A 26,280-nucleotide genomic window follows, 5' to 3' on the forward strand; every position below is an offset into this window, starting at 1 on the left:
TCGGCTTGAACAACACCACCCACAGGTAGGCCAAGAAACAATCCAGCAATTATGACTGGCAGATCAGCATGTTCCTTTCCCTGACCTCCTCCTTCTAACCTGGCCTGCTGTCAAGCTGCTCATGCTCAGCCCCCTGCCTCCCTCTGCCTCCTCACATCTACTTCACAATTACCGCCTGTCTGATGGAGTGATAATCACTGCAGCAATCAAATCAGGCTTCAGATCCGCTCCTGTGTTTCTGCTGTGGCTGCTGCTGCTGCTCTGATGAGGGACATGTGATTAAAACAGGATGTTAAAGTGTGTTTCAAGGACCACAGATATCTCTTCCTCCCTCTGCTGCGCCGTCACCCAGGATACAGCAGATAAACACCACTGGAAAAGTTCAAGGCCTCTCTCTCTCAATGCAAACCTTTAGGGTGGAAGTTTCCAGTATTCAAGTAATTTACTCAAGTAGAAAGTGAGACCACACTACAGAAATAGTAAAATACAAATAAAAGCCCTGCATTCAGAATTTCCCTTAAGTAAAGGAGCAAAAATATTCAAATCTGTTCGTGTCATATCTTTATATGACTGGACCATTTTTATGTATGCATTAATGTAATCAGCACTTTATGGAGCTCATTGTAATGGTTTATATACTGTTTGTTAGTTGAATTCATAACACTGTCATATTTTATAAACTGATCACACATTTTGTTTATAAAATCTTGATCTGAAAACTAACCGGTAACTCAAGCTGTCAAATTGATGTGGTGGAGTAGAAGAATAAAGTTGCAGCCTAGTCACCAGAATAAACGTTGGCATCGCATGTTTCTGCAAACCACAGATATGTTACATTTGTACATTTCATACTACGTGTGACATTTTTCAGATTTCATGTATAAGAGCTGAGTTTCTCAGAAAGAAAATGATGGTGGATAGTGTGACACCTACACATGGCAGCTGTCAGGCAGCAGACAGCAGCAGATTACTGTTCAAGACCAACAAAAGTGGGTGTTTTTTAACAACTGTTTGGGACATGTCCAGCTTTATTTGTAGCAGCCAGCACAGGAGTTTTTTAAGGAGAGTTTTGACATGTCCAGCTGTGTTCGTAGGGGCAAAAGCGGGCATTTTTTTATCGAGAATTCTGGAAATATTCAGCTGTTTGTAGCAACAAAGCAGGTGTTTTTTTAACAAGAGCTGGGGACATATTCAGCTGTTTTTTTCACTGACAAAAGTGGGTATATTTTAACGACAGTTCAGGACATGTCCAGCTATGTTTGTAGCCACAAAAGCAGGTGCTTTTGAACGAGAGCTGGGGATATATCCAGCTGATTTTGTAGTGAGAAAAGCAGATATTTTTTTAATGACAATGTTTGTAGCTACAGAAGTGGCTGCTTTTAATGACATTTCGGGAATTGTCCATCCGTGTTTGTTTGAAATTTTGGCCTCTCTTTGGGGCAACAAATGCAAGTGTTGTTGTTTTTTTTTTTTTTTAGCAACAGTTTGGGACATATCCGGCTGCATTCATAGCAAGAAAAGCAGCTGTTTTTAATGACAGTTTGGGACATGTCCAGCAGTGTTTGTAGCAACAAAAATGGGTGTTTTTTAATGAGAGTGTGGGACATGCCCAACTGTTTTTGTTGCAACGAATGCAGGTGTGTTTATCAACAGTTTCGGACATCTCCAGCTGTGTTCATAGTGATGAAAGCAGTTGTTTTTTTATGACAGTTCAGACATGTCCAGCTGTGTTTGTAGAGATAGGGATATGTTCACCCTTGTTTGTAGTGACAAAAGCAGGTGTTTTTACCAAGAGTTCTGGACATTTTCAGTCATGTAAAAACTTAAAACTAAAACTAAAACATGATGTTTTCCTAACTCTAATCAAATGTTTTTTTGTGCCTAAACCAGATCTAACCACACTTTAACCACAGTGGTATTTTAACATAAAAATGTGAGGAAACATAAAGTTTTAACATATTGGGTACATAGAAACATACAAATGTAACATATCTGGGTTTGCAAAAATGGACAAAGCTAACATTTATTCTGGTGATTGGGTTGAAATACTAAAGTTAAGTGCCACTAAGCAGGACAGGAAAATGCAGAATTAGGTTAGATGGAGCCTTTTCTCATCACAGAGTAATATTTATAATATTTAGCATTGTTTCTCTGTAATGTAAAGTATCCAGTACAAGTGAAGAAAAATCTCTTTTTTCCAAGATGTATCTGAGTGTTTTTCCACCAGCCAATTTTTGACATTTCCTCATGCTCAGACACATATCAGTCTTCTGTCAGTATCATTATGTTCCCTGCATGTAACAAAAACCCATAAAATCTTTTCTGTCACGCAGACTGAAATGTTTGGCTCTCAAAGTAGAAAAAAACAAAAGTGATACTACTCATTGTAAATACTTTGTGTCTCCCTGGTATTTTTATGGGTTTTTATTTCATGTGGCAAACCAGGAAATAAAAATGTGAAAACAATCATTACCTCCCATTTAGAGGAAGAGACCTGTTGAACCATTGCGACACATGTTTGAGTAGGCTTCTGTTGCTGATCATAAAAATGCTCTTATCACTAATGCCATCGCTTTACCTTGTGAAATACTTTTTATGTGCAGTGTACTCTGGCTTTGTTGGCTCCAGAACAAAAACATTTTGATCTACTTGTACTGTAAACACCCATGAGTAGCACTTTTTCCCCGCACACTGTAGGTTGTGAAATCCAAACACAGTGTGAGGCTGAGGCGTCCTGCTGAGTAATGCTGCTCAGGACATAACGACTCTGAGATAAGAGTTTTTTTTTTTATTTATCCTGACATCTAAAAAGGACACTAGTTGCACATTATGCATTCATGCTGTAGATTTCCTAGAGCTGATGCAAAGACATGACGCTGAGATGTGAGTATTTGCAGAGTCATGAAGCCGGCACAGTGTGTCATGTGATAAGGCTATTAGAGAAGGATCTGGCATCCTTAAATAACCTGGAATAAATCCCTCCATTGATTGTAAAAGAGACATGACAGGCTGGTTAGGGTGGTAGAGGAGGGCATGGGAGGACCAATATATTGGCACACAGGAGGAGGAAGAGGAGGAGGTGGCGGTGAAGAGGTGGGAGACAGTAACAAAGAAAAGCTGAGAGGGTGAGTCAGAGTCACAGAGAGAGAACATCCTGCGTCGGGTGCTGCGCAGCCCTAAGAGGCTGACTCAGTCTGCACGGTGGGAAAATCATGTACTGGAAAACTTCTTAGTATATGATCCATCTCCTGAATTACATCTGTTCACGCACATGAACAGGCTGCGCTCTGTTCCAGTGTCCATATGTGCTGTTTTTCATTGTGTTGATTGTCAGTCCAAGTTGTAGAAGTACTCAGATCCTTTACTTCAATAAAAGTAGATATACTGTAGTCTAAAAGTAAAAATCCTGAAATCAAAATTATACTTAATGGTATTCTATGCCAGCTGGTTCTCATTCCCAGGTTGTGAAATGCTGACACTTTGTCATGATGCTCACTGTGTGATATTGACACCAAAGGCACTGGTTAGCGTATCTGTGATGCACCAGACCTTTAGTTAACCAAAATGTAAATCTATCCATGGCAATATGTGAAGCTGAGAGCAACTGACAAAGTATTAAGAGTGAGATCGTCTGCATAGAGTGTGAGGGCGGTGAGGTTGATGGGTCAAACAAAAGCGGACTTTCATCCAGGAGACTGCAGTTTGTATCTCACGTGAAAACAGAAGTCAGTGTTTTAACATAACATTAGGTAATTTGCACTTGGTCGCGCACTGACATCACTCATATCTAATCTATGTGACGTAAGACACGTACTTATTTTAACCCAAAACATGATTTTTTTTCTAAGCCTAACCAAATAGTTTTTGTTGCCTAACTGGCACACTGGAACACATTTCAGTGGGATGACTTGCGCAAGGATTGTCTACTGTCTACACATTTAAACCTGGCCCCTCCTCTCTACAATGCCTGTGCATACACTGCAAGCTACTGTACTAATGTAGGAATGTTACATTTGTTGAAGTGGGAGACACCCATATTTTAGCAAGCTAACTAAGAAAATTGCCAGCACCTGCCTATCAAATAGAAAATGTTGCTTTGGTTCTTGTGAGCAAAAGTGAAAGCCAACCTCAGATTCACTCTTGTTTTGGAACGAACTTTGGCTGCCTTGTGTTTAATTTCATTATAATGCATGTTTTCGACACTGTGGCTGCAATTTTCATAGCTTCCTCTTGGATGAATGCTGCTTTCAGTCTGAAACCTGGTTGCTACCTTTTTACAAGTTCCCAGCCTCACTTGCAAGCTGTTATTGACTGGAAGGTACACACCCAGAAATATCCCGACTACAGAAAATACAGGCAGACGAAGTCTCTGCAGACAAATACACTGCTGTACACTTTGTGGGTCATAAATGATGATTGAGAGGGATTACCTCTGTATGAATCTTTACATTTAGGACACATCTGGATGGTTTACCTTTAAGTAAAAGTACAGAAGTATTATTAGCAAAATGTACTCAATGTGTCATAAGTGAAAGTGTGCACTATGCAGAATGGCTCCGTTCAGAGCGTTATACTACTACAGAATATTATATGACTTTGTTTTAATCACTAACAAACACATGAAAGAGCATTTTAATGTTACAGTTTGTCAATGTAGAGCTTATTCTCAATCCTTTGTACACTACTGGGTAGATTAGCAGTTAAGTACTGCATCACATAACATAAAAAGTCTGAGCTTGTGATGGGGAGGTCATTGCTTCAATCCCTAAACTGGCAGGATAATAAGGTGGTGAAAGTGAAAAAGCGGTACTTAGCCCTCCCTCATTACAGCCACTGAGGTGCCCTTAAGCAAGGCTTTTAACCCTAACCGCTCCAGTAGGGCTGTTTAGTGGCCAGCAGATCACACTGTGGTTGTACTTGGCAGCTTTCAGGTGTGTAGGAGTGTAACTGTTGGAATGTGTTTAGGGGGATCCTGTAAAAGAGAGGCTTCCTCTCAGTGAAACCTAATATAGGTTTGAAAAAAAAAACTAGGAACTACAAATGTCAAATAAATGTAGTGAAGTAAAGAGTGTAATATTTCTATATGGGGCGGCAGTGGCTCAGTCCATAGGGACTTGGGTTGGGAACCGGAGGGAACCCCCCAACCGCTCGGGACGCCTCACCAAGGGCAGCCCCCTCACTCTGACATCTCTCCACTTTGTGCATGTATAGGTCCTGTTTGTGCATGTGTTTGTCTTTCGGACCTGTGTGTTAATGACAAGCAAAAACATTGAATTTCCCCTCAGGGGGATTAATAAAGTAAATAAACTTAAACTTTCCCCCTGAAATGTAGTGGAGTCGTAGCATACAGAAGAAGAAAGTGGAAATACTCAAAGTACAAATACCTTAATCTCTCAAGACAGATTCTGCAATTTACATTGTACAATCTGTCGGCAGCCCTGTGTGAAAGATGAAAAAAAAATTTTTTCCAGTGGATGTCTTAGTTACAACATGATTGAGCTAACTGGAGTAGTTTCATGTCGTATCCAACAACGGGAGGCTTTTAACAGATGATGTCCCGATGTTAGCTTTGCTAACTTTCCCTGTCAGCTGCAGCCACTGATGCTTTCTAGACATTGTGATTTCCCATAACTGAATAAATACCACACATAGCAACACAAAACTGCTTTGCTAGCTCAATTATGTTGTAACTAACATATCCGCTGGAAAAAATATTTTATTCATGGATTCATGGAGTTATTACCTTATTTTTATACAGTCTATGGTTATTACAGACACCACTAACGGCTAACGTTAACAGCTAACGGTTAGCCCAGCCAATCTACGATGTTATTATTGTTATTTACAAAACGTGCACACAGAAATAGTAACGTTTGTTCAGTCATTGTGTTTATAGACTTAACAAACATCAGATCAGTCTTCACGGTCATATAGTGACGTGAAGAATGTGATTTATAGCTAAACTGCTGGTTTTCTACCTTAAGTATTTGTAAACAACACGGTGATTCCCTGGGGGCACCGCCGGAAATGAAGGGTGTGATCGATCGCTGAGGCCCCTGCACTTCCGTTAGTCGAAAAACTCCGGGCTGTGCCTCCAGAGGTAAAGGAAGAAAAAACTTTTTTCTTTTTCTTTTTTTTTTTTTACCGATGGATTTCCAGATTGCAAGTACCTTAAAACTGTCCTTAAGTACAGTACATGTTACAGCACTTGGTTACATTCCACCAGTGATTTACTAACAATGGTTGATTAAACACAATCAACAAGGATCACAAAGACATCATGGCCCCTCCCCGCCTTTCTCTCAACCACGAGGGAATTAAGTATTTCACCTCATTTTGGCGATCATCAGGTGAAAAGGATTACCGGCTCATTGAACCCCTAAAGTCTGAATCAAACTTCAATTATCCTCAAACTGCAAACCTCACAAATCCTCTCAGATTGTTGCGTGGTTTCATAAGAGAGGCCAGGAGCTCCTGAACCAGCTGGAGCCTCAGCTGCACCTCAGCTCTCCTGGTCTTTCTGTCTTTCTGTGGCATCCAGATCAGACTGAACTGTGGGTCCACGTCAGACCGCCCCAGCACACAGATTTAAACAGAAGGGGCCCTGCCAGTTGATATTAAAGTCAAAATAGGGACAGAGCTGGAACATTATTAGATCAGCAGACATGGAATCAGTGTGGTTTTCATTGTTTAAGACAACGATCCAACTTTTCTTACCAGACTCTGAACTGATCTGCCTCCTGAATTGATCAAAACCCAAACTAATACAGATTTTAATGAAATATAAGTACATATTTCATATATGTTTCATGATTGTTTTATTGTGTATGTTTTTTATGAAGCAAAAATATCAAACATTTGTATTTTACAGCTTCTTAGATGTAAGGATTTCCTACATTTCTTTGTTTTCTACATTCAAGTCAAGTCACTTTTATTCATTTAGCCCAATATTGCAAATTTTGTAGCTATTTAATATGAAGAATATGGATCTGAGAGGACGCCAAACATAAAGGATCTGAGCCACACAACCGCCACTCTAAGAGAGATCTAAGAATATAGAGTAAATTTATCCCTTTCATGCATGAATTATTAAACCAAAATTTTTTTTTTTTGTTTTTACATCCAAATATGTGAATAATAATGACCATATATTTTTTTTTGCCAGTGTATTTTATTTTGAAGGAGTTGCATATCTGGACAATTGAGTAGACACCATGCATCAGTGAAAGAAAAAAAGTGAAAAAGTGATTCAGTCTAACGCAATAGGTCTGAAAAACAAGTGTTTTTAAAACATTTACTTATTCCCCTCTTCCACCAACATAGAACCAGTTCCACTCTGGTTCTTGCACTTAATTTTGAACCATTCGGTGCATTTCAGTCTAAAATGATTTGGTTTAGAACCTGAAAAGATGGTTCTCAGCTGGAACCAAAAAGTAGCAGGTTTTCCTTGACCTTAAGTGCAAACTGTGGCATCATCAGTCGTGGCCATGTCATGCTCTACGAATTGGAAAGAGAGGATGGAGAAGGAGAAGTCAAGTGAGACATCAGGAAAAAAAAGAACATGAAGTGGTCTCATTGATAACAGGTCCATGCTTGTTTTAGGGGTAAAAACAAATATCTGTACTAACAAAATAAAAGTTGCTTCTACTGTAAACTGTCCTTGTGCGTTGTGTAGCACCCTCCGTTGATGACACATCCTTGATTACAATGGTTCTGGTGGAACGTGGGCTGGTTCACAGCCGAAGCTCTTTGCAGCCTTATTAACTGTTAGCTACAGCAATCTCTCAGACCAGGTGGCTTCTCCAGGAGCTCAGAGATGTTGGTCAGCTGATACAACACACACACACACATTAACACACACTCACACAAAGGCATCATTCACATGCCGACTCAAGTGTAATCTAATGCCACTTACATAAGTCTCACTTGAATCTTAAGTTTGAAACAAAAGCAACCCTGTTGTTACACACTGCATGTATATTGTGCTGCAGCAGTTAAACTGATGGAGGATATATATTTAGCAGCTGTAATGAAAGTAACTGACATAACGCCATAGTGATTCTGAGAAAAGGCTCTGACAGGGTGGAGTTGTTATGTGTGACTCTCTCAGCTGGAGGTGATCCACAGAGCGTCACCTTGATACAAATCAGAGAGCAGTGACGACATTTGGAGCAGCGTGGCACTGAGCTGACTGCTCGCTAAACCCCCTTTAGGTAGATTACAGATCTGGTTTGGTGATGTGCAGTGGTGTCTGAGATCAGGCCAATCCTCTGATGTCTGACACAAGGTTCATTCAGCAGTCTAACCTGTCTGTCACACCTAAGCAATGACTCAACTAGATTTTTATTCTAAATTGGACACACGTTCACATTATGTGTAGCCATGTGATAGAATATTAATGTAAAAATTAGGGCTGCACCATGAAATTCTAGGCTGATAACAGATGTTTAAAATAATAATTTGTCCCATACTAATAAGGATGCATTTGTTGTTGTTTATATAGAAATTGACCTAACTTAAAAAACTTGAAAAAAAGGCTAAATCAACCACAAAAGACACAAAATGACTGCAAAGAGACACAAAATTACTACAAACAGACACAAAACAACTTCAAGGAGACACAAAATTACTACAGAGACACAAAATGACTGCAAAAAGACAAAGGGAATACAAAGAGACACAAAACAACTTCAAAGAGACACAAAAAGACTGCAAAGAGACATAAAATGACTACAAAGACAAATCAACTTCAAAGAGACACAAAACGACTCCAAAGAAACAAAAATGACTACAAAGAGACACAAAACAACTTCAAAGAGACAAAAAATGACTGCAAAGAGACACAAAACGACTACAAAGAGACAAAATGACTGCAAAGAGACACAAAACGACTGCAAACAGACAAAATGACTACAAAGAGACACAAAGTAACTTCAAAGAGACACAAAACAACTTTAAAGAGATACAAAACAACTGCAAAGAGACACAAGATGACTCAGAGACACAAAACAACTTCAAAAAGACAAAAAGACTGCAAAGAGACACAAAACAACTTCAAAGAGACAAAACGACTACAAAGACACAAAACAACTTCAAACAGACACAAAACGACTGCAACGAGACACAAGATGACTCAAAGAGACACAAAACAACTTCAAAGAGACACAAGATGACTCATAGAGACACAAAACAACTTCAAAGAAACAAATGATGACTCATAGAGACACAAAACAACTTCAAAGAGACACAAGATGACTCATAGAGACACAAAACGGCTTCAAAGAGATACAAAATGAATACAAAGAGAAAAAACAACTTCAGAAAGACACAAAACAACTGCAAAGAAACACAAAATGAGACAGTGAAACACAAAACAACTCTAAAAAGACACAAAACAACTTCAAACAGACACAAAACGACTGCAACAAGACACAAGATGACTCAAAGAGACACAAAACAACTTCAAAGAGACACAAGATGACTCATAGAGACACAAAACAACTTTAAAGAGACACAAAATGACTTCAAAGAGACACAAAATGACTACAGAGAGATACAAAATGACTACAGAGAGACACAAAACAACTTCAAAGAGACAAAACATAACTTCAGAGAGATGCAACAAACTACAGACAGGGGCAAAACAAAAACAGACAGAAAAAATTATGAGACAAAGACCAAAACAATTTTAAAGAGACACAAAGCAACTACAAAGGGGCACAATGTAAGTGCAAAGAGACACATAATGACCACAAAGAGACACAAAACCACAGAGAGGTGCATAACAACTAAAACAACAACAAAAAGAGGTTAAACAGCAAGTCTGTGTCTTGCTCCTCTGTAGGAGAGGTGGTGGGGCCTTTTGCATGTCTGTGCCCGGGGACCCACTGTCTCATAATCTGCCCATGACCCCAACCCCAAGTCTCTCCCCCCAGACATGACCTCACTGTCCTCAGCAGGAGCTGCAGCCCTGCTTTGATATAGAATAACAACTGATATGAAAGTAAAACAAATGTTTGGTCATTGATCTATTTTAAGACTCTGCCCAGAGGCTGAAATGTCATAATCTAATTTTTTGAGTCTGGTAAATTATTTCAAGCTTGGCCTGATCTGTACTGTTTATGTTGTTGTGGTATTGTACAGACTCTGTCAGGATTAATCCCAGGACATGATGGAAATAGGATTATTCAAAGAGATCAAATTATGATAGTATATCGTTTGGTGGGGTCTTCGGAGATAATGCAGCTCTTATTTATCGCCTCATCAGAGCCTTGACGCTGAGGTCTGTGCTTGGCTCCACTGTTGTTTTTATTAAATATAAAAACTTTCTTCAAACGTCAGAGTCTCCCAGTCACACAGAAACAGGAGGAGCAGCTAAAACAGCTCATGTTTGTGTCTAAACACAGATTCAGATTGTACGTTTTCTTCATCAGTATGCAAACCCCGCCAGCTGGGTGAGCGGTCAGCATCACGGCAGACAAACAAAGCTGAAATTCATCTCGGATGTCTGCTGATGGCGCAGGCCACGACAGACGGCCAGAGCAGAAGTCTGCTCCTCTATGGTTTGTATTGTTGTACGGCAATGCAGTCTGAGTCATCGACCACGAGCACCCTCCTGGTGGATGCGTCCGAGCTGCCAACACCCACCAGCAACGTCTGTCCACTGAGTTATAAAAGCCCTCCTACATGGAGACAATCTGTGTCGGTAGCTATAAAGCAGTTTTCGTATCACTTTTTATGGTTTTATTGGTTTCATTCTAAAATCCTGTATAATGAACTGTAAGTGTGCTGAATAAATCAGTCAAAGATACTTAAAAAAAAAAAAACTTTGTGAAGAAAAAGACTATTTTATAGGTATAGGTCTTATAAATGAGCTGTGTAATGTGCCAAACTTTCATGTCATCAGTTCACATGGGAAAATGGGAAGTGATATTGATACCATGAGATCATTATGTAAGGAATTTGCATTCTGTATCTTGATTGTGACTTCATGCTAAAGGTGAAGATTTGTTTTCCACTTGTCCTCACTGTGAAATTTCCAGCAAGAGGAAGTGCGAAGGCCTTATTTGTAAATATTTGCATTTTAATAAACTTAAAAAAAAAACCCATTGTGGTTTATTTTGGATGTATTTACTGTACAATTTAATTTCTCTATCCTTTTATAGCCCTTTTTAATACAAAAAACTTATAGGTCTAATTCCATTCAAGTCACAGCCTATAAAATGTTATATATGTATGGCAGTCATCACTAAACCACTTAATTTCTCGGTTTTACCATAACTTTGTGAAAAAGGCTCTTTTAAAAATAAGTAAAAGTCTCATAAATGAGCTGTGTAATGTGCCAAACTTTCATGTCATCAGTCCGCATGGTTAAAATGGGAAGTGAAATTGATACCATGTGATTGATATATAATGAATTTGCATTCTGTATCTTGTTTGGGACTCATTGTTAAAGGTGAAGATTTGTTGTCCACTTGTCATCACTGAAATTTCCAGCAAGAGGAAGTGAGAAAGCCTTATTTGTAAATATTTACATTTCAATAAACCATTGGGGTTTATTTTGGATGTATTTACTGTACTATTTTATTTCCCTATCCATTTATAGCCCTGTTTAATACAAAAAAAAATTATAGGACTAATTCCATTCAAGTCACAGCCTATTAAATGTCATATATTCCTGTATGTACAGTAGGGTAGTCATCACTTAACCACTTAATTTCTTGGTTTTATCATAACTTTGTCAAAATGGCTTTTTTAAAAATAAGTAAAAGTCTTATGAATAAGCTGTATAATGTGCCAAACTCTCCTGTCACCAGTCCACATGGTTAAAATGGGAAGTGATATTGACACCATGTGATCATTATGTGTCTTATTTTGGACTCATTGCTTAAGGTGAAGATTTGTTTTCCATTTGTGATCACTGAGTGGGTCTACATGGGGTTTTGGGAGTATCCTGTTTGTGTTTGAGTATGTGAACACATATTCGGTTTATGAGAAACCCAAATATGCTAACTGGAGTAATTTGAAACAAACCAGGATATATGCGGGGAATATGAATAACCTGATTTCTCTGTGCTCATGTGAACACCATATCCCAAACAGGTTAGAGAATCAGGTTAGAGAATCGAGTTACTTGTGTCTGTGTAATCACACTGAATGGGAAATTTCAGCAAGAGGAAGTGAGTCAGCCTTATTGGAATTATTTGCATTTTGATAAAACTTTTAAAAAATATTTCATACATTGTGGTTTATTTGGGATGTACAGTACTAGCTTCATTTATTCATTCATTTCATGTTTTAACTTCATTTTATAACTTTAAATTTCATGGTTCATACATTTTGTTTTACTTTACTTTCATCTTTATGATCATAGCTTAACTTCTGATTTGAAAAGTGCTGTAAATGATGCATGGTCACTACTGTATTCTTCTTAAATCGCTATGTACTGTGTTTATTAACCTTTTATTACTGTAAATACAGTTTCATCGATGCTACTGCCTTTTAGTTACAGACGAATTTTTACTTGTAACGATCTCCTTTTTTGTAAGGGAAGACGTTAAATTCTATTTAAACACCCCGCCGCCATCTTTGGTACTTTATTGCCCCCTGCTGGGCGACCCCGTGTATCGTAAACAAAGACGGAAACCCCGTGCATTAATTTAAATTACATCACATCCGGTAGCACGACCAGACATAATGCTAAAGCACTTAGGGGTCTTAGCATCCATGAAGCTGCTAGGTGTATATAATAAAGTGTGGGAAGTGGGGAAATTACCAAGTAGCTGGAAAGAGTCAGTGATTATTCCTATCAGGAAGCCAGGAAAGGATCCGTCAAGTCCAATGAATTATAGACCTATAGCCCTAACATCACATATGGGGAAGATAATGGAGAGAATGGTCACAGATAGACTGACATTTTATATGGAAAGCAGAGGACTCCTGTCTCCTTCTCGGAGTGGGTTTAGGAGGGGTAGAGGGACTATGGACCCTGTTATGTGTCTTGAAACAGAGATCAAAAAAGCACAAGTGAACAAAGAATCTGTAATGGCAGTGTTCTTTGATGTAGAAAAGGCATATGATATGGTATGGAAGGAGGGAGTAATGATCAAATTAAATATGATGGGAGTAACAGGTAGGGTATATAATTGGGTTAAGGAGTTTTTATTTGACCGATTTATTCAGGTTAGAATTGGAGCAGCTATATCACAGAAATATAAGGTCGATAATGGTACTCCTCAAGGGAGTGTTATTAGTCCTTTACTGTTCTCCATTATGATAAATGATGTTTTTTCCCAAGTGCAGGGGGATATTGGGCGGTCATTGTTTGCAGATGATGGGGCCTTATGGAAGAGGGGGAAGAATGTTGAATATATTGAAAAGAAAATACAAGAAGCAGTCAATGTAGTGGAAAAATGGTCCTATTCTTGGGGATTCAAGTTTTCTGTAGGAAAAACCAAAGCAGTATTATTTACAAGAAGGAGGGGTGCTGATCCTCAGTTAAAGATGTATGGACAAATAATAGAACGAGTGAAAGATTTTAGATTTTTGGGTGTGTGGTTCGATGAAAAGTTGACATGGAATGAGCATATTAATAAGGTACATGCTAAGTGTAAAAAAATACTGAATGTAATGAGATGTTTAACAGGATTAGAATGGGGAGCAAGTAGGTCAGCTTTGAAAATGATTTATGTTGCACTGATCAGGTCAGTATTAGACTATGGGAGTGCTGCATATGGTTCAGCATCTAAGTCTTTACTGAAAAAGTTAGAGGTGGTGCAGTCTCAAGCCTTGAGGTTGTGTTGCGGGGCTTTCAGATCAACTCCTGTGTTTGCTCTTCAGGTTGAGGTGGGAGAAATGCCACTGCATTTTAGATGAAAGCAGTTAATGATGAACTACTGGGCTAATCTTCAAGGGCATTCTGAAGGGTGACATCCAACAACAAAGGTGCTTCTTCCCTGTTGGGAGAGTGAAAGGGCCAAGCGCGAGTGCTTTGCTTGGAACAGTGTGAAAGTAGCTAAAGATATGGCATTAGATCAGTTAAGATACTCACCTACAGTGCCTTTATCAGTAACACCACCCTGGTTGTTTCCTGCAGTTTCAGTTGATTTATCTATGCTCCAGGAGCAGAAAGAATCTGGTAATATTGCTCAGCTAGTTGAGGATAGGCTGAATACAGTGTACCAATTAGCTGTGCCAGTGTTTACAGATGGATCTAAGGATCCGGTTACAGGAGAACAGGGTTTGCTTTCAGTGTCCCAACAATGGAAGTCTATGTTAAAAAGAACCACAGGTCATTTGTCTGTCTGTACAGTTGAGATGTTGGCAATAGCATCAGCATTACAGTGGGTAGAAGAGTCACAAATCAGAGAGGTTGTTCTTTGCTCTGATTCATGTTCAACACTAATGTCCTTACAGTCAAATATATCAGACAGTAGGCAGGATATTATTCATGAAATTTTTGAAACTTTGCACAGGATTAAAAATATGAACATTGGGGTGACATTTATGTGGGTTCCGGCTCACAGAGGAGTTGGGGGTAATGAATTAGTAGATACATTAGCTAAAGAGTCACTAAAAATGAACGAGATCATGGAAATCGCATTGAGCAAGTCAGAAGCAAAATGTTTAATAAAGGAGAAGATCATGAGAGAATGGCAGCACGAATGGGATACAGCTATTACAGGTAGACACCTGTATGCAGTCCAGACAGTAGTTGGCAAAGTAAGACCAGCCAATAGAACCACCAAAGAGGAGAGGATTTTAACCAGACTGAGGGTAGGACATGCTGGAATAAACAAGACACTGCACCTGATAGGGAAACATCCCTCAGGGCTATGCGAGCATTGTCAGGAAGTAGAATCAGTGGAGCATGTTATTTTGTGGTGCCCAAAATATTCACATGAACGTGAACTATTAAAGAGAAGTCAGGACTGCACAGGAGGAGCTGACACTGAAGAATGTATTAACAGTTGGTGTAGGAGGTCTTTTCAAGTTTTTAAATGATACTGGGTTAATTAGAAGGATTTAGTCGAGTTGAAACTGTTTATTTATCTATTTTTCTTTCCATTTATTTATTTTTTTATTTTTTGTTATTTTAGTGCTTTTGTTTTGAAATAGAGTGATAACGCTGGTCCACACTCCAACACAGTAGGTGGCGGTAATGCACTTCAACGTTGGTTGCCACCCGCCAAAAACACCAAGAAGGAGAAGAAGAAGCACGAGCAGACGGCTCCAGAGTGGTCGACCTGAGGTAAATTTAATAATCGTCTACCATCCGACTTAAATTACAAAATGTTTGAAGTTTTAACTTTGTGAAATGTTACCAGAGGCATCAAGCTGTGACAAAATGGCGGTTTTGTTGAGGAAATGTTCTTAAATGGTCAAAATCAGTCACATGCCGCCGCTTCTACTCGTTGTATCACAAACATATTAACTAAGTTTATAACAGCTGTCATCTATTTTCTGTGTTCACAGACTGAAGGCATGTCTGCAGCGTCCAGCATCAAAATGACAAGGTAAAGACGCTTTTTATTCTTACTTTTATCAGTTTGGCAGCAGCAATGCCTCCCAGGCAGCCCATGTGAATGTACTGGGTGGGATGTGAAGAACTCTGCACGTTGCTCACACAGGAACAACATGAAAGCTTTTAAATAGCAGACTTCAGAGTGACTGTTCTGTATTATACAGTTAATTCTGCAGACCTTTCCAGCGAGGCTCAGCCTGCAGTGGTTATGTCCTTTCCTGTTGTGTCTGCTAGAGAGATATGAGGCTGTTTGAGGCCCTGCTGTGACTCTTCATGGCAGGGTTATAGGTAAACCTCAGACAATCTCAAGTGTTAAATACACCTTGAATGTGACTTTCTCTACCTGAAACCTTGTGCCATGAGGTGATGCAGGCATGTCATATCAGTGGATTTCACTAGAGACTGCAGTTGTGCAGAAGACATATTTTTGATATTGACATTTGCAGCCATCTGCTTTTATCATGCAAATTAATCCACTATTGAGGGGAAGTCAGTTTCGCTTCATTACACAAGCTGTTGAACTCTCATCCCTTCATGGCACATGATGTGTGATGTTACCTTTACGTAAACTTCGTCAAACTGCAGAATGTTTGAAGTTCCGTTTTTATTCTGTCAGGTCTGCAAAGGTGAAGCCAGGCCCCGCACCACTCAGACCTCCTGACTGACATCTGATCCTCAAGAATGACTTTGAGCTTGATGAGTAAGTTTTTGTAATTTTAAAGAACATGTGGCCTGAAAACCTCTGTCATTTTGTATACTTCTCAATACTGCTACGTTATCTTGGATGAATGGACATGTGCAGACCTTTCCAGCGAGGCTCAGCCTGCGGTGGCTCTGATCTTTCCTGTAGTGTCTGCTAGAGAGATGTGAGGCTGTTTGAGGCCCTGCTGTGACTCTTCATGGCAGGGTTATAGGTAAACCTCCAACATTTTCATCTGAATTTAGGTTTATTCTTGCTGTAGTGTCTCTGGCACAAGGTTTGCGTGCCAAAAATAATGTCATTGCCTCTTTTGCATTGAACATAAAGGCTCTAAAAGTTGTACAGCACTTGCTTGTGCACCTCTGTGAATTTTTGTAACGAAGCACCCGCCCGCTTATCTACAGAATATTTCTTTTGCACACACCCTGGAGTTTTCATCTCTTGCATGCTTATAGCTTTTGTACAGTTTACAGAGGCCTGTGTCGTGGTGTCTGTCACGAGTATAAACAGAGGTTTAGGTTTCAATGACATGCTTGTTGTGCTCCAGTGTCATCTGTTAGCTCGACTGGAATCTTTTTTTTTTTTGCTTTACAGGAGTGGGAGGTTCAGCACTATGTTCAGAGGCATTGAGTGCAGAAGTCTGACATGTCATGGTTTCAAGGAAGGTGAAATGGTATGTTTACCTCTTTAACTTTTTTTTTTTTTTTTTTTTAACCAGCAACACATCACTAAACGTCGATCAGACCTGGATAGTCGTGATCTAGATCAATTCAGCAACAAGTGATTAACTGAACTCAAACATTTTATATTTTTCTTGTCATTTTCTTGTATACTCTGATGCTGCTGTACTCTTAACTCACTGTACATAGACCAGCCCAGTCAGGTTATTGGACAGTGTTGTGTCCAATGTATAAACATAAATGTACAAAAGTGTTTTAAGCATTTTAGAAATACTGCTTTTATTCTTTCTAAGGCTTCACTGGCCATGTGGATCAATGATGTGACACTGCATTAGAGCTGCAAACTTCAGGGAATTCACCAACATGACCAGACTTCAATGCAGGTAAAGATTACGTTTTACCCTAAATCACCCCGATGGAGCTTTGTCTGTTTTTTACAGTAAGGAGTTGATAACAATGTCTTCTTTGTCTGCAGGTTTATCCAGAGAGTTGGAGAGCCAGTTCATCTGCTGAAGGAAACAATGATCACATTTGTGCATCTGCAGTAAACTTCTGTAACAGGGAAGAGAGAAGAAAGATTTATGTTGATGGTAAAATCATTCAAATTATATTGTGCAAGGGTTTGACGAGAAACACTTGAAATAAACATCGTTCTGAGCATGTGTGGTTGTAACTTGATTGGTGGTCAGAGAATAATATTTTGTTAGTTGGTAAAGAAAACAGTGGGTGAAAGAGTAATGGTGTCTCTGGATTATCATTGAACAAGAAATAAATTCAGGGTAAAGCTGGTGTTACATTTATCACATTAGACTGTGGTGATCATCAGGATTCTGGATTGTGGCCATCTGGTGAAGAAAAGACTAATTAAAATCCAGAAACTGGAGAAAGGTTTGAATAAAAACATGATACTTAATTTCCTGTCCTGATTACATGACAAATGCATCATTTTAGTTGAATTTGTAACTGAGATTACTCGCATGCAGTTATTCCTGGTGACTCTTTAGAGACTATCACCAAGCCTGTCAATTTACATTGACATTGTGAGGAAAAACATGTTTGACAGGAACATTTGTAATATTATAATCTGTGGAGACTCAACTGTGGTCACATTAAATCTGATTATGAAATTAAGGTGGTTAGCTTTTTGCCTTAACAGTCTTGGAGGACGTAAGGCTTTAAAATACTGACCTTATTTTGTTCTGAAACAATGTGTAATTCTACAAAGATCCATGTGAGGGCACTATTGCACCGTGTATAAACTAGGTTTTAGAGCGAGTCATTGGCAAAATAAAATGCTCTAAAATCTAGGAGGGCTTTCTTACTGCAAGTTGTGTGGTATTGACCTACAGTTTGTTTTTATTCTGCTTATTATAAGTAAGAATTAAACTATGTTAGTTCTTTTATGGATGTAGATAAATTCTACCAAATTTACAGCAGATATACTGAATAAAATATGATCTGTGGACCGAGGTTGCAAATCACTGCCCAATAACAAATACCATTAAAAAGTGCTTACTAAGGCTTTCATGCCGTGATATATACCTGCTGGCCACTTTATTAGGTACTCAGATCAGTCATAGTTTCAGCTTTATTAGCATAATATTATACTGCAAGAGAGGTGTTATCTGATGTTTATTGCTGAGGTTGTAATGTGCAGTGGTGTTGTACTGGGTGCAATATAATAAATGTGTTTCTAATTTTTCCCACCACTTCATGTTTGTAATTGAAAAATGGACAAAACATAAGTAACACCTCTTTGTAAAGGTATTGGTTGCATTAGAGTTTAATTCAACTCTCTTCATTTTAAATCATGTACAGCTGTTTTCACTTAACATTTTAACATTAATTTTATATTAATGATTGGATGACTTTTTTTTTTTTACCGTACTCTTGTTATCTCTCTTACTTTAGATATAATTTTCACAGTTAGGCATAACTCAAAGGGAAATCACTTGTATGGGACAGTCTAGCCTATTTGGCAATAAACCTGATCAATGATTCACTGAGTGCAAACCAAAGGTGGGTTTTATGAGAGAGCGCAAACAAAGACCAGCGACAGTCACTTTAAATATATATTAAATTAGATGATGAAACCCTTTAATATGGGGCGGCACGGTGGTGTGGTGGTTAGCACTCTCGCCTCACAGCAAGAGGGTTGCCGGTTCGATCCCGGGCGTGGGAGCCCTTCTGTGGAGTTGCATGTTCTCCCCGTGTCAGCGTGTGTTCTCTCCGGGCACTCCGGCTTCCTCCCACAATCCAAAGACATAGGACTAGGTTAATTGATAACTCTAAATTGTCCGTAGGTGTGAATGTTGAGTGTGAATTAGAAGATGAACGAACGAACCCTTTAATATAACTTAATTTCACCCTTATAGTGTGTTACTTTATGCATGTATGTATGGATGCAATCTCTATGAAATGTGAAGGGTTTTCTTACCCGTTACTGAACTGATTGATTAATTGAAACATTGGCCAAGTTATTATCATTATCATATATAAAAAACCCAGAGACCCTAAATGCAGACAAGTATGTAATACCTTACTCAATACAAAATGATGAGAAGGAATTTTGTATTATATTGTGGAGTAATAAACTGTAAAGCTGGAGCGGAAATGACGTCATTACTTTCGGTTTCATCGCGCACTGATTAAAAACAAAGTGAAGTGAATCATGAAGTTATCGGGAGTGAGCTTTAAAGTAAGTTACCACTGTCAATTCAGTTTGAATTAGTCGCGGTATGTTTCCCTGTAATAGAAATGTTATCGAGTTAACTAATCAGTCGACACTAAACTCACTCGGTAGTATTTCTAAAGTATTTGGCGGATATTTTCGATCAGAAAAAAAGCAAGATTTAACTTTGCAAAGAGTGTGATTCTTGCCTGTACTACTTTAACCGCTGCATTCGCTCTTTCACCGGCATTAATTTTAGTTTCCAGAAGTATAAAAGAAGCTGCGGGCGCCGAGAGCCGCATTACTTTCACTTTCGATGAAACCTGGAATTGAAGTTTCAGGTAACCTCAAAATATCATCATGTAGGCCTAACATAAATCTAACCAGTACAAAGTGGACAGTATGATTTATAACAAGTGTTTATGTTTGCTGTCACAGTATCTCCAACACCGACGTGAGGATGGAGAAAAAGGGAAATATGATTGAGGTTTTGGGCGTGCCAGATGTTGCACCGGCTGAGAGGACATGTGCTAAACTGCAACTGTATTTCCTCAAAACCAGACATGGAGGAGGAGATGTGGAGAGGGTGTTGTACCCCTGCTATCAGCCCGGGCAGGCTTTCATCATATTTAAGAAGCCAGAGAGTAAGTCATGGTGGGGAGCATGAATTTTAGGTGGAGGGGAAGGTATTTTTTTTTTTTTTTTTTTAATATATTTAGATTTTATTAGGGGTTATACAATATACAAACAGACGCAGGACAGTGCGGGGGAGGGGGGGGGGGGATGCAGTACAAAACAATAAGTAGGTAACACTGAGTTAGCAGTGTGTGCAAGCACTGTAAAAGTCTTGACCTCACACACATGATATTTCCTGAGGGAGACGTATGGAGTGGAGGGAGACAATATGGATGGAACTTAGGTGCAGACATTACAAGGAGTCACCTGGATAACAGTCAATCACTAGGAACATCAACAAAAAGCCCTGTTAACAGTCTTAGTGGGCAAAAGGCCTTGATTCAATGGGACCACATTATGCTGGGGTGGGGGCAAGGTGCTGTGCTGTCATAAAGTTTCTAATTATGTCCCATAAGCCATCCTCCCTCTTGTGAAGGTCCAACAATGCCGAAGCAGCCTTTGCCATGCTTACAAGATTTAAAAATTCATCCAGCCATTTCAGGATGTTAAAACAGTCGGGGTTTCTAACTTTCCAATTCATGAGTATTATACGTTTAGTTGCAGGACATGCGAGTGAGACAATTTTTTGTGCAGTTGAAGAGTTAATGCCAATCGGTTGAACACCTAACAGGCATGTAGCTGGAGAAAGGGTCAGTTTAGTATTTAAAATTTGGGGCACTGTGGCTTTGACTGCATCCCAGAGGGCCTTGACAGCAGGACAGAACAAAAGGGAGTGGGCCAGGGTGCCTACCTCCCCACAGCCATGCCAGCATAGGTCTGAAACAGAGTTATCCATCTTTTTTAGCTTATAGGGCATGATGTAAACTCTATGTAAGATTTTAAAATTGATAATCCTGAAACGTGCACATTTAGTAAAAGATAGAGAGTTATTCCAAATTCTGTCCCATTCATGCTGGGAGAGTGAGATACCTAAATCTTCCTCCCACCTTGTCTGAGCCCTAGTGTTGGTATTGGAGGACGATAGGAGTAGTAATTTTCAATGCCTGAGACCAGACCTTTTCCACCCACAAGTTTTTTTAGGGTTTTGTTTAAGTGTTCACGACTACACACACTTGATCCTTTTGAGGATATTTTGGTAATAACAGCCTTAAGCTGGAGATAGGAGAGGAAATTGGAATTATTCATATTAAACTTCGATAACATTTCAGAGAAAGGTATCGTGGTGTTATCCTTCACAACTTGCCCTAAAGTATGTAATCCACAATTTTTCATAGAAGAAATGTTTAAAGGGTGGCCGCTTGCTGAAATAAGAGGGTTACTCCATAGTGGGCAGGAGGGAAGGGAGCTCCCCACAATGCCTAGCCTTCTGTGCACGAGCTTCACTATGCCAATGGAGCACCTAATTACTGGATTGTCTATGCCTGCCATATCTTTAGGACAGTACCATAATGATGGTAAGGATATATGTTTATTATGGTCTTTAATTATCTGTTCCTCTAACCAATCCCAATTTGGCTTCCAGGTTTTAGTGCTATAACCCCATACAATGGGAAATCTGGCATTGTATGCAAGGTAATATAAATATATATCAGGAACACTTAGACCTCCTTTACTCTTCAACATGGTCAACACTTTATGGTATTTAAAGTGGATCAGAAGTGGACAGCTTATAAACTAATCTGTTGCCTTTGTCTCCCCCTACTGACCATCAGTAGGAGCTGCAGCAATGTGAATAATGGTGTCATAAACATACTGTAGGTCGAAGTTTCAGTAGCTGTCTTCTAGCAGTGTAGTCTCACCACATTAATCTGTAATTATAAAGTATCCCATCTGTAGAGAGGAGTAAAGGCTTCTGTATGTCTTTTGTGCCCTTCAGCCAGCGGGGGAAGAAGTATTTAGATCTTTTACTCAAGTTGAATTAGCAATACCAGAGTGTAGCCCCGAAATACAAGTAAAAGTCCTGCATGCTGAATCTTACTCATGTAAAAGTACAAAAGTATTAACATCCAATTATACCGAAAGTACCAAAAAATAAAAGTATTCATTTTGCAGAATTGCCCATTTCACAATATTATGTGCGTACATGGATCATAATTTAAGGTTCTATATGCAACATTCAGAGCATTAACAGCAAACCACCACACTCACTTGCAGGTTATGGCTGATATCAGGACAGTGGCACTGAGGAAGCGTAGTGCCCACTCTTTGTTTTATGCATTTGCATTTCTTAATGAATAAAAATAAGGAATAAGGAATAAAACAGGCAGTTCACAAGAAATGCAAAACACAACCAATACATCATCTCCAATAGATACTAGAAGTGTAGGCCTGTAATGTGTTCAAGTATTGTAAAATCAAAATGAGAGGACTAACAATAAACAAATGCAAGGAAGTAGGAAAACAAAAACACAAAATTAAGAATCAAGACTTAAATTGGGTTGTATAGGACAAATGTAAAACTATATATTTCATACTCAAAAAATAAAAACAGGAGATCAACTTGCAATTTCAGTTCATGTATGTGTAATATCACATTAAAGTGAAAAGGTTAGCACCAGCAAAAACAGAGATTTTAGTTTTTTCTATTTGTCTCTGCACAGGCAAAAATCAAGTCCAATTCTGTATTTCTTTCCACAGTTGCTGCTCGAGTATTGCAGAGGAGCCCCCATGTGTTGGAAATGAATAATCAAAAATACCATCTGACAGTGAAAGCACCTGAGCATACTGAGGTAACTGAGATAACACACTATGTTAGGTCCGATTCATCCTTTACTCTCCCAGAATTCATTTGTGTGTCTGTCTGTTCTCAGGTGGATTTACCAGTGGAGGCAACAGTAAATTTAAGTACTTTCCCCGATGAGGCAGAGGTGCGAAGAATCCTCAGGTCACATGGCTTTGAGTTGACAGATCTGAGCGGCGATCAGGTGCGTGTCAAGGGGTCGTTTTTGAAACTGAAGGCTGTGAAGGCGTCTTTGGAGCAAATTCTTCAAGCGCAAACTAAGACAGACATCAGGCCCGTCCCAACGGTTTCCTCTGGAGCCATTTCCAAACACTACAACAGTAACAGGTTGATGTCAAATGGTGGCAGAGGCCGAGACAAACCTCAGCATGCCTCTCCATCTTCACCCACCACCTCCTCATCTTGGGCGCCCTTCAAACATCTAACCCTGCGTGGCTCACTCAGGTCTGGAAGGGAGTCCTTTGTCGTTGATGCAGATGTGTTTAGCTACGCAGACCGACTCAGGAAAAGAGACATTGACACAATCCTGGTCAGCCATGATGTTAGAATGGATGTGCGTGAAGTTGGTGACAGCTGCAACATCACTTTACTGGGGAATGGCTCGAGGAAAGCTGTGGGTAAACTTCAGAGCCTCCTGAATGATCTCAACAAGTCGCTGCGCACACAGGAAGTTCCTCTGAAACATGTGGATCATGATGGCCAGGCTCTTTTGGAGAGAATTCGGAAAGACAAAAACGTGTACAATTTAGTGCTGGTATGTCAGAAGAATGATCACCTTCACCTGATCGGACCATCTGGTGAGAGCTACGAATTACAGCAGAGGCTGTTAGGGAGGACGGCTGACCAGTCGGGACGTACAGGAAGGACATCGTACAGAAGCTCCAGTAGGAGGAGCAGCTCTCTGCCACCACTCAGTCGCAAGCACACAGAAAGAGATAGTGGTGCCAATGCTAATCCATCTCCTGCAGGAGCTGCTGGTTACTCTCCGCCACACTACCAAGATGATAAACAGAAAGCTGCTGAGGCCAAGCAGGCTTTTGGTCGAGGAGGTTGGAAGAGAAGAAGCCACTCTGAGACCCACGACAAAACCCGGGCACAAAGGGTTAACGAGCAAGAGACAGAAAGCAGACGTCCACCTCCTAGATCAGCCAAGAAATTCTTCATGGAATTAATAAATTTCAAAGATATAAAGAAAAAGTTTAAAAATATGAAAAAATGACAAAAGAGCAATGAAGTAATGTTCACGAAGGTAGAAAAACAGCACTGAAACTTTACTCATCTTGTCTCAGGTTACATCTTAAGCACTACTTTTTGACCATGCATAAATACCTGCTGTATGCCATACTGAGTAATAGGTTTGAGTATGCAGGTGCATGGCGTTGTATCCTAAAGTGTGATTGATACTGGATTCTGGAGGCCAATAGCAATACTGATATTTGACCGTAGCATAAAGACTGGAAATGAGGACACAACTTGCTCTGTCCAAAGGTAACCAGCCCTGCCTACCAGCACCTTTTAAGCTCATTAAAGCTGGGGTAGGTAGAAATCTGGAGGAGGCAAAAACGTGCACAATTTGAAAATCCACCCTCCTCCTCCTACTCCTCCCTCTCTGTAAGCCCCTCCCACCAGACAACCACAGACATACGCATTTCATACAGTAACCCAGTGTTTCCTATATATTAATTTATTTGATCCTGTTTCATGATAGAGTTTCATGATAGAGGTAGACACTCCACTGTCATGTCGCCTCACTCCCTACCGCTGTGGACTGCTTCCTCAGGAGGAGAGAGAGTGGCAATAGTCAGTGCAAACCCCCCAGCGGCAGGTGTTACAGCAGGCTGGTGGCCAGTGGAATCATCAGGTCTAACCTGTGTAACAGCAGCAACAGAAAGTTTGCTGATCCAGTGCTGTTCAGTTCCCTGGAGCTGAGGTTTGTGTTGGCTGGATTCAGGTTGCTGCGGCCTCTGACTGGGGGTCCATCTCTGGAGCTCCTGCCAGCTCTCCTCCAGGTGAGGTAGAGAACACAGCGATTTAAGGCTCTAGGTAATGTTAGCAACATTTTCTTTCCATCTCTATTAGACTCTCTTTTAGATCCTCTTTTTGATAACTCCTTTTTTGCATTGCTCTGCAGTGTAGGCAGTTGTTGCCAATGCTGGAACATCAGCTTTTTCTGAAGATTCTTCGCCATTGAATCAGGATTTCCCTGCATGCATCTGCATTTAAGAGCAGCCAATAGGAGCGCCCTCCCTGAAAAATCTCCTGTCACTGCTTAAATTTTTTAAAGCCTGAAAAAAGAGCCAAGAGGAGGTGCAGAAGTCTAGTGTTCTCTCAGACCACTTGAATTACAATATGTTATAAGTCTATTATAATATTTTGGCCCAATGAATCCAAAATAAAACTGCCCAACCCAGCTTTAATTAACACTTTATATCTTGTCTGTTCAAGCTGTGGCATTTTTGGGGTCATGTGCTTTGACAGTTTCCTGGAGAGAGCAAGGATAGCTGTTTCTACAGCTGTATAATATACCGTATTTGTATTAAGCTACAATTAGTTGATAAGCCATACAGATATATCGATTGTGCCTTGTAGTTTGGTTTGGACTTTTTTTATTCAGCTCTGCTTAATGATTATAGTTGAAGTGAAAAATACAAATTGATCTGTCAGATTGATGAATGTTGTTGTCATGTAGTGCAATATACTGATTTAGACTCATGATGATGACTCTGATGTCAAAATATTCATTGTATTTGAATAATACATTATTCGACATCTTCTGTCACAAGAACAATCAGTTATTTGAAGCCTGTGACTGACTTCTCTTGCAAAGTTGTATTTCACCATTGCTAGTTGCTTGCAGTGTAATGACTGGTGATCGGGAAATTATAAACTGAATGGCTTAAAATGTAATGTGTGTAAATGGGAAAACACTAACATTAATATTATGGGTAATCTGAAGGATCTTTGAGTGTTAAATAAATGTGATAATGAGAATAATTACATGTTTGTGCTTTACCATAGTTACACTGTGCATCTGGGGCTGTTGTCATTAATGTTAATGTTGTTTGTTACTGAAACACCTGAACACCACATCTACATGGAGACAGAAAATAGTGAGAGGAAGCATGAGCAGGAAGTGAAACAGTCTTCGACAGTCGACTGAACCTGAGAGAGGAAGTACGTATGACTGATGAGGATCTAACAGGCATGTGTATTTACAGGAAGGGTAAATGGATATTGGGCTGGATACTATTGCATTTACGGCATTGAAAAAATTGAAAGCGGCAAAAAAGAACAGGCTGTGAAGGCAGATGAATGCTCTGCAGTAGGTAG

General features: G+C 39.6%; 1 protein-coding gene, 1 long non-coding RNA gene and 2 other non-coding genes across 6 annotated transcripts; all 4 read left to right on the forward strand.

Moving 5' to 3' along the window:
* Positions 1-15,135: 15,135 nt before the first annotated feature.
* LOC125905307 (uncharacterized) lies at positions 15,136-17,563 on the forward strand. Its single transcript, XR_007451635.1, has 6 exons — positions 15,136-15,250; positions 15,475-15,515; positions 16,140-16,223; positions 16,818-16,896; positions 17,197-17,286; positions 17,379-17,563. It is a non-coding gene; the product is annotated as an uncharacterized LOC125905307 (long non-coding RNA).
* Positions 15,694-15,828, forward strand: LOC125905433 (small nucleolar RNA SNORA9). The gene has a single exon (XR_007451652.1). It is a non-coding gene; the product is annotated as a small nucleolar RNA SNORA9 (small nucleolar RNA).
* Positions 16,320-16,454, forward strand: LOC125905435 (small nucleolar RNA SNORA9). The gene has a single exon (XR_007451653.1). It is a non-coding gene; the product is annotated as a small nucleolar RNA SNORA9 (small nucleolar RNA).
* A 1,957-nt stretch (positions 17,564-19,520) lies between the features above and the next one.
* Positions 19,521-25,944, forward strand: si:dkey-154b15.1 (RNA-binding protein 43). 3 transcript variants are annotated; one of them, XR_007451634.1, is made up of 6 exons: positions 19,521-19,601; positions 19,834-19,915; positions 20,013-20,218; positions 22,848-22,939; positions 23,021-24,993; positions 25,082-25,944. XR_007451634.1 is itself a non-coding variant. In XM_049603229.1 (5 exons), the coding sequence occupies exons 3-5, from the start codon at positions 20,035-20,037 to the stop codon at positions 24,167-24,169; spliced, it is 1,425 nt and encodes a 474-aa protein (XP_049459186.1). In that variant the 5' UTR covers positions 19,521-19,601; positions 19,834-19,915; positions 20,013-20,034; the 3' UTR covers positions 24,170-25,944. The 3 variants fall into 3 exon arrangements, 2 of the variants coding, with proteins under 2 accessions (XP_049459186.1, XP_049459187.1); XM_049603229.1 differs by having other exon boundaries at positions 23,021-25,944; XM_049603230.1 differs by lacking the exons at positions 19,521-19,601; positions 19,834-19,915; positions 20,013-20,218 and adding an exon at positions 20,375-21,664 and having other exon boundaries at positions 23,021-25,944.
* The last annotated feature ends 336 nt before the right edge of the window (positions 25,945-26,280 follow it).

Source organism: Epinephelus fuscoguttatus, linkage group LG17 (assembly GCF_011397635.1).
Source record: "Epinephelus fuscoguttatus linkage group LG17, E.fuscoguttatus.final_Chr_v1".
Lineage (NCBI taxonomy): Eukaryota > Metazoa > Chordata > Actinopteri > Perciformes > Serranidae > Epinephelus > Epinephelus fuscoguttatus.

What these genes read in the sequence shown, in the direction of transcription:
- si:dkey-154b15.1 (XM_049603229.1), top strand. Translation starts at nt 20,035, where the DNA reads ATGGAGAAAAAGGGAAATATGATTGAGGTTTTGGGCGTGCCAGATGTT. An exon ending in CATATTTAAGAAGCCAGAGA is followed by an intron (nt 20,219 to 22,847) that starts GTAAGTCATGGT and finishes TTCTTTCCACAG; the next exon opens with TTGCTGCTCGAGTATTGCAG. An exon ending in AAGCACCTGAGCATACTGAG is followed by an intron (nt 22,940 to 23,020) that starts GTAACTGAGATA and finishes GTCTGTTCTCAG; the next exon opens with GTGGATTTACCAGTGGAGGC.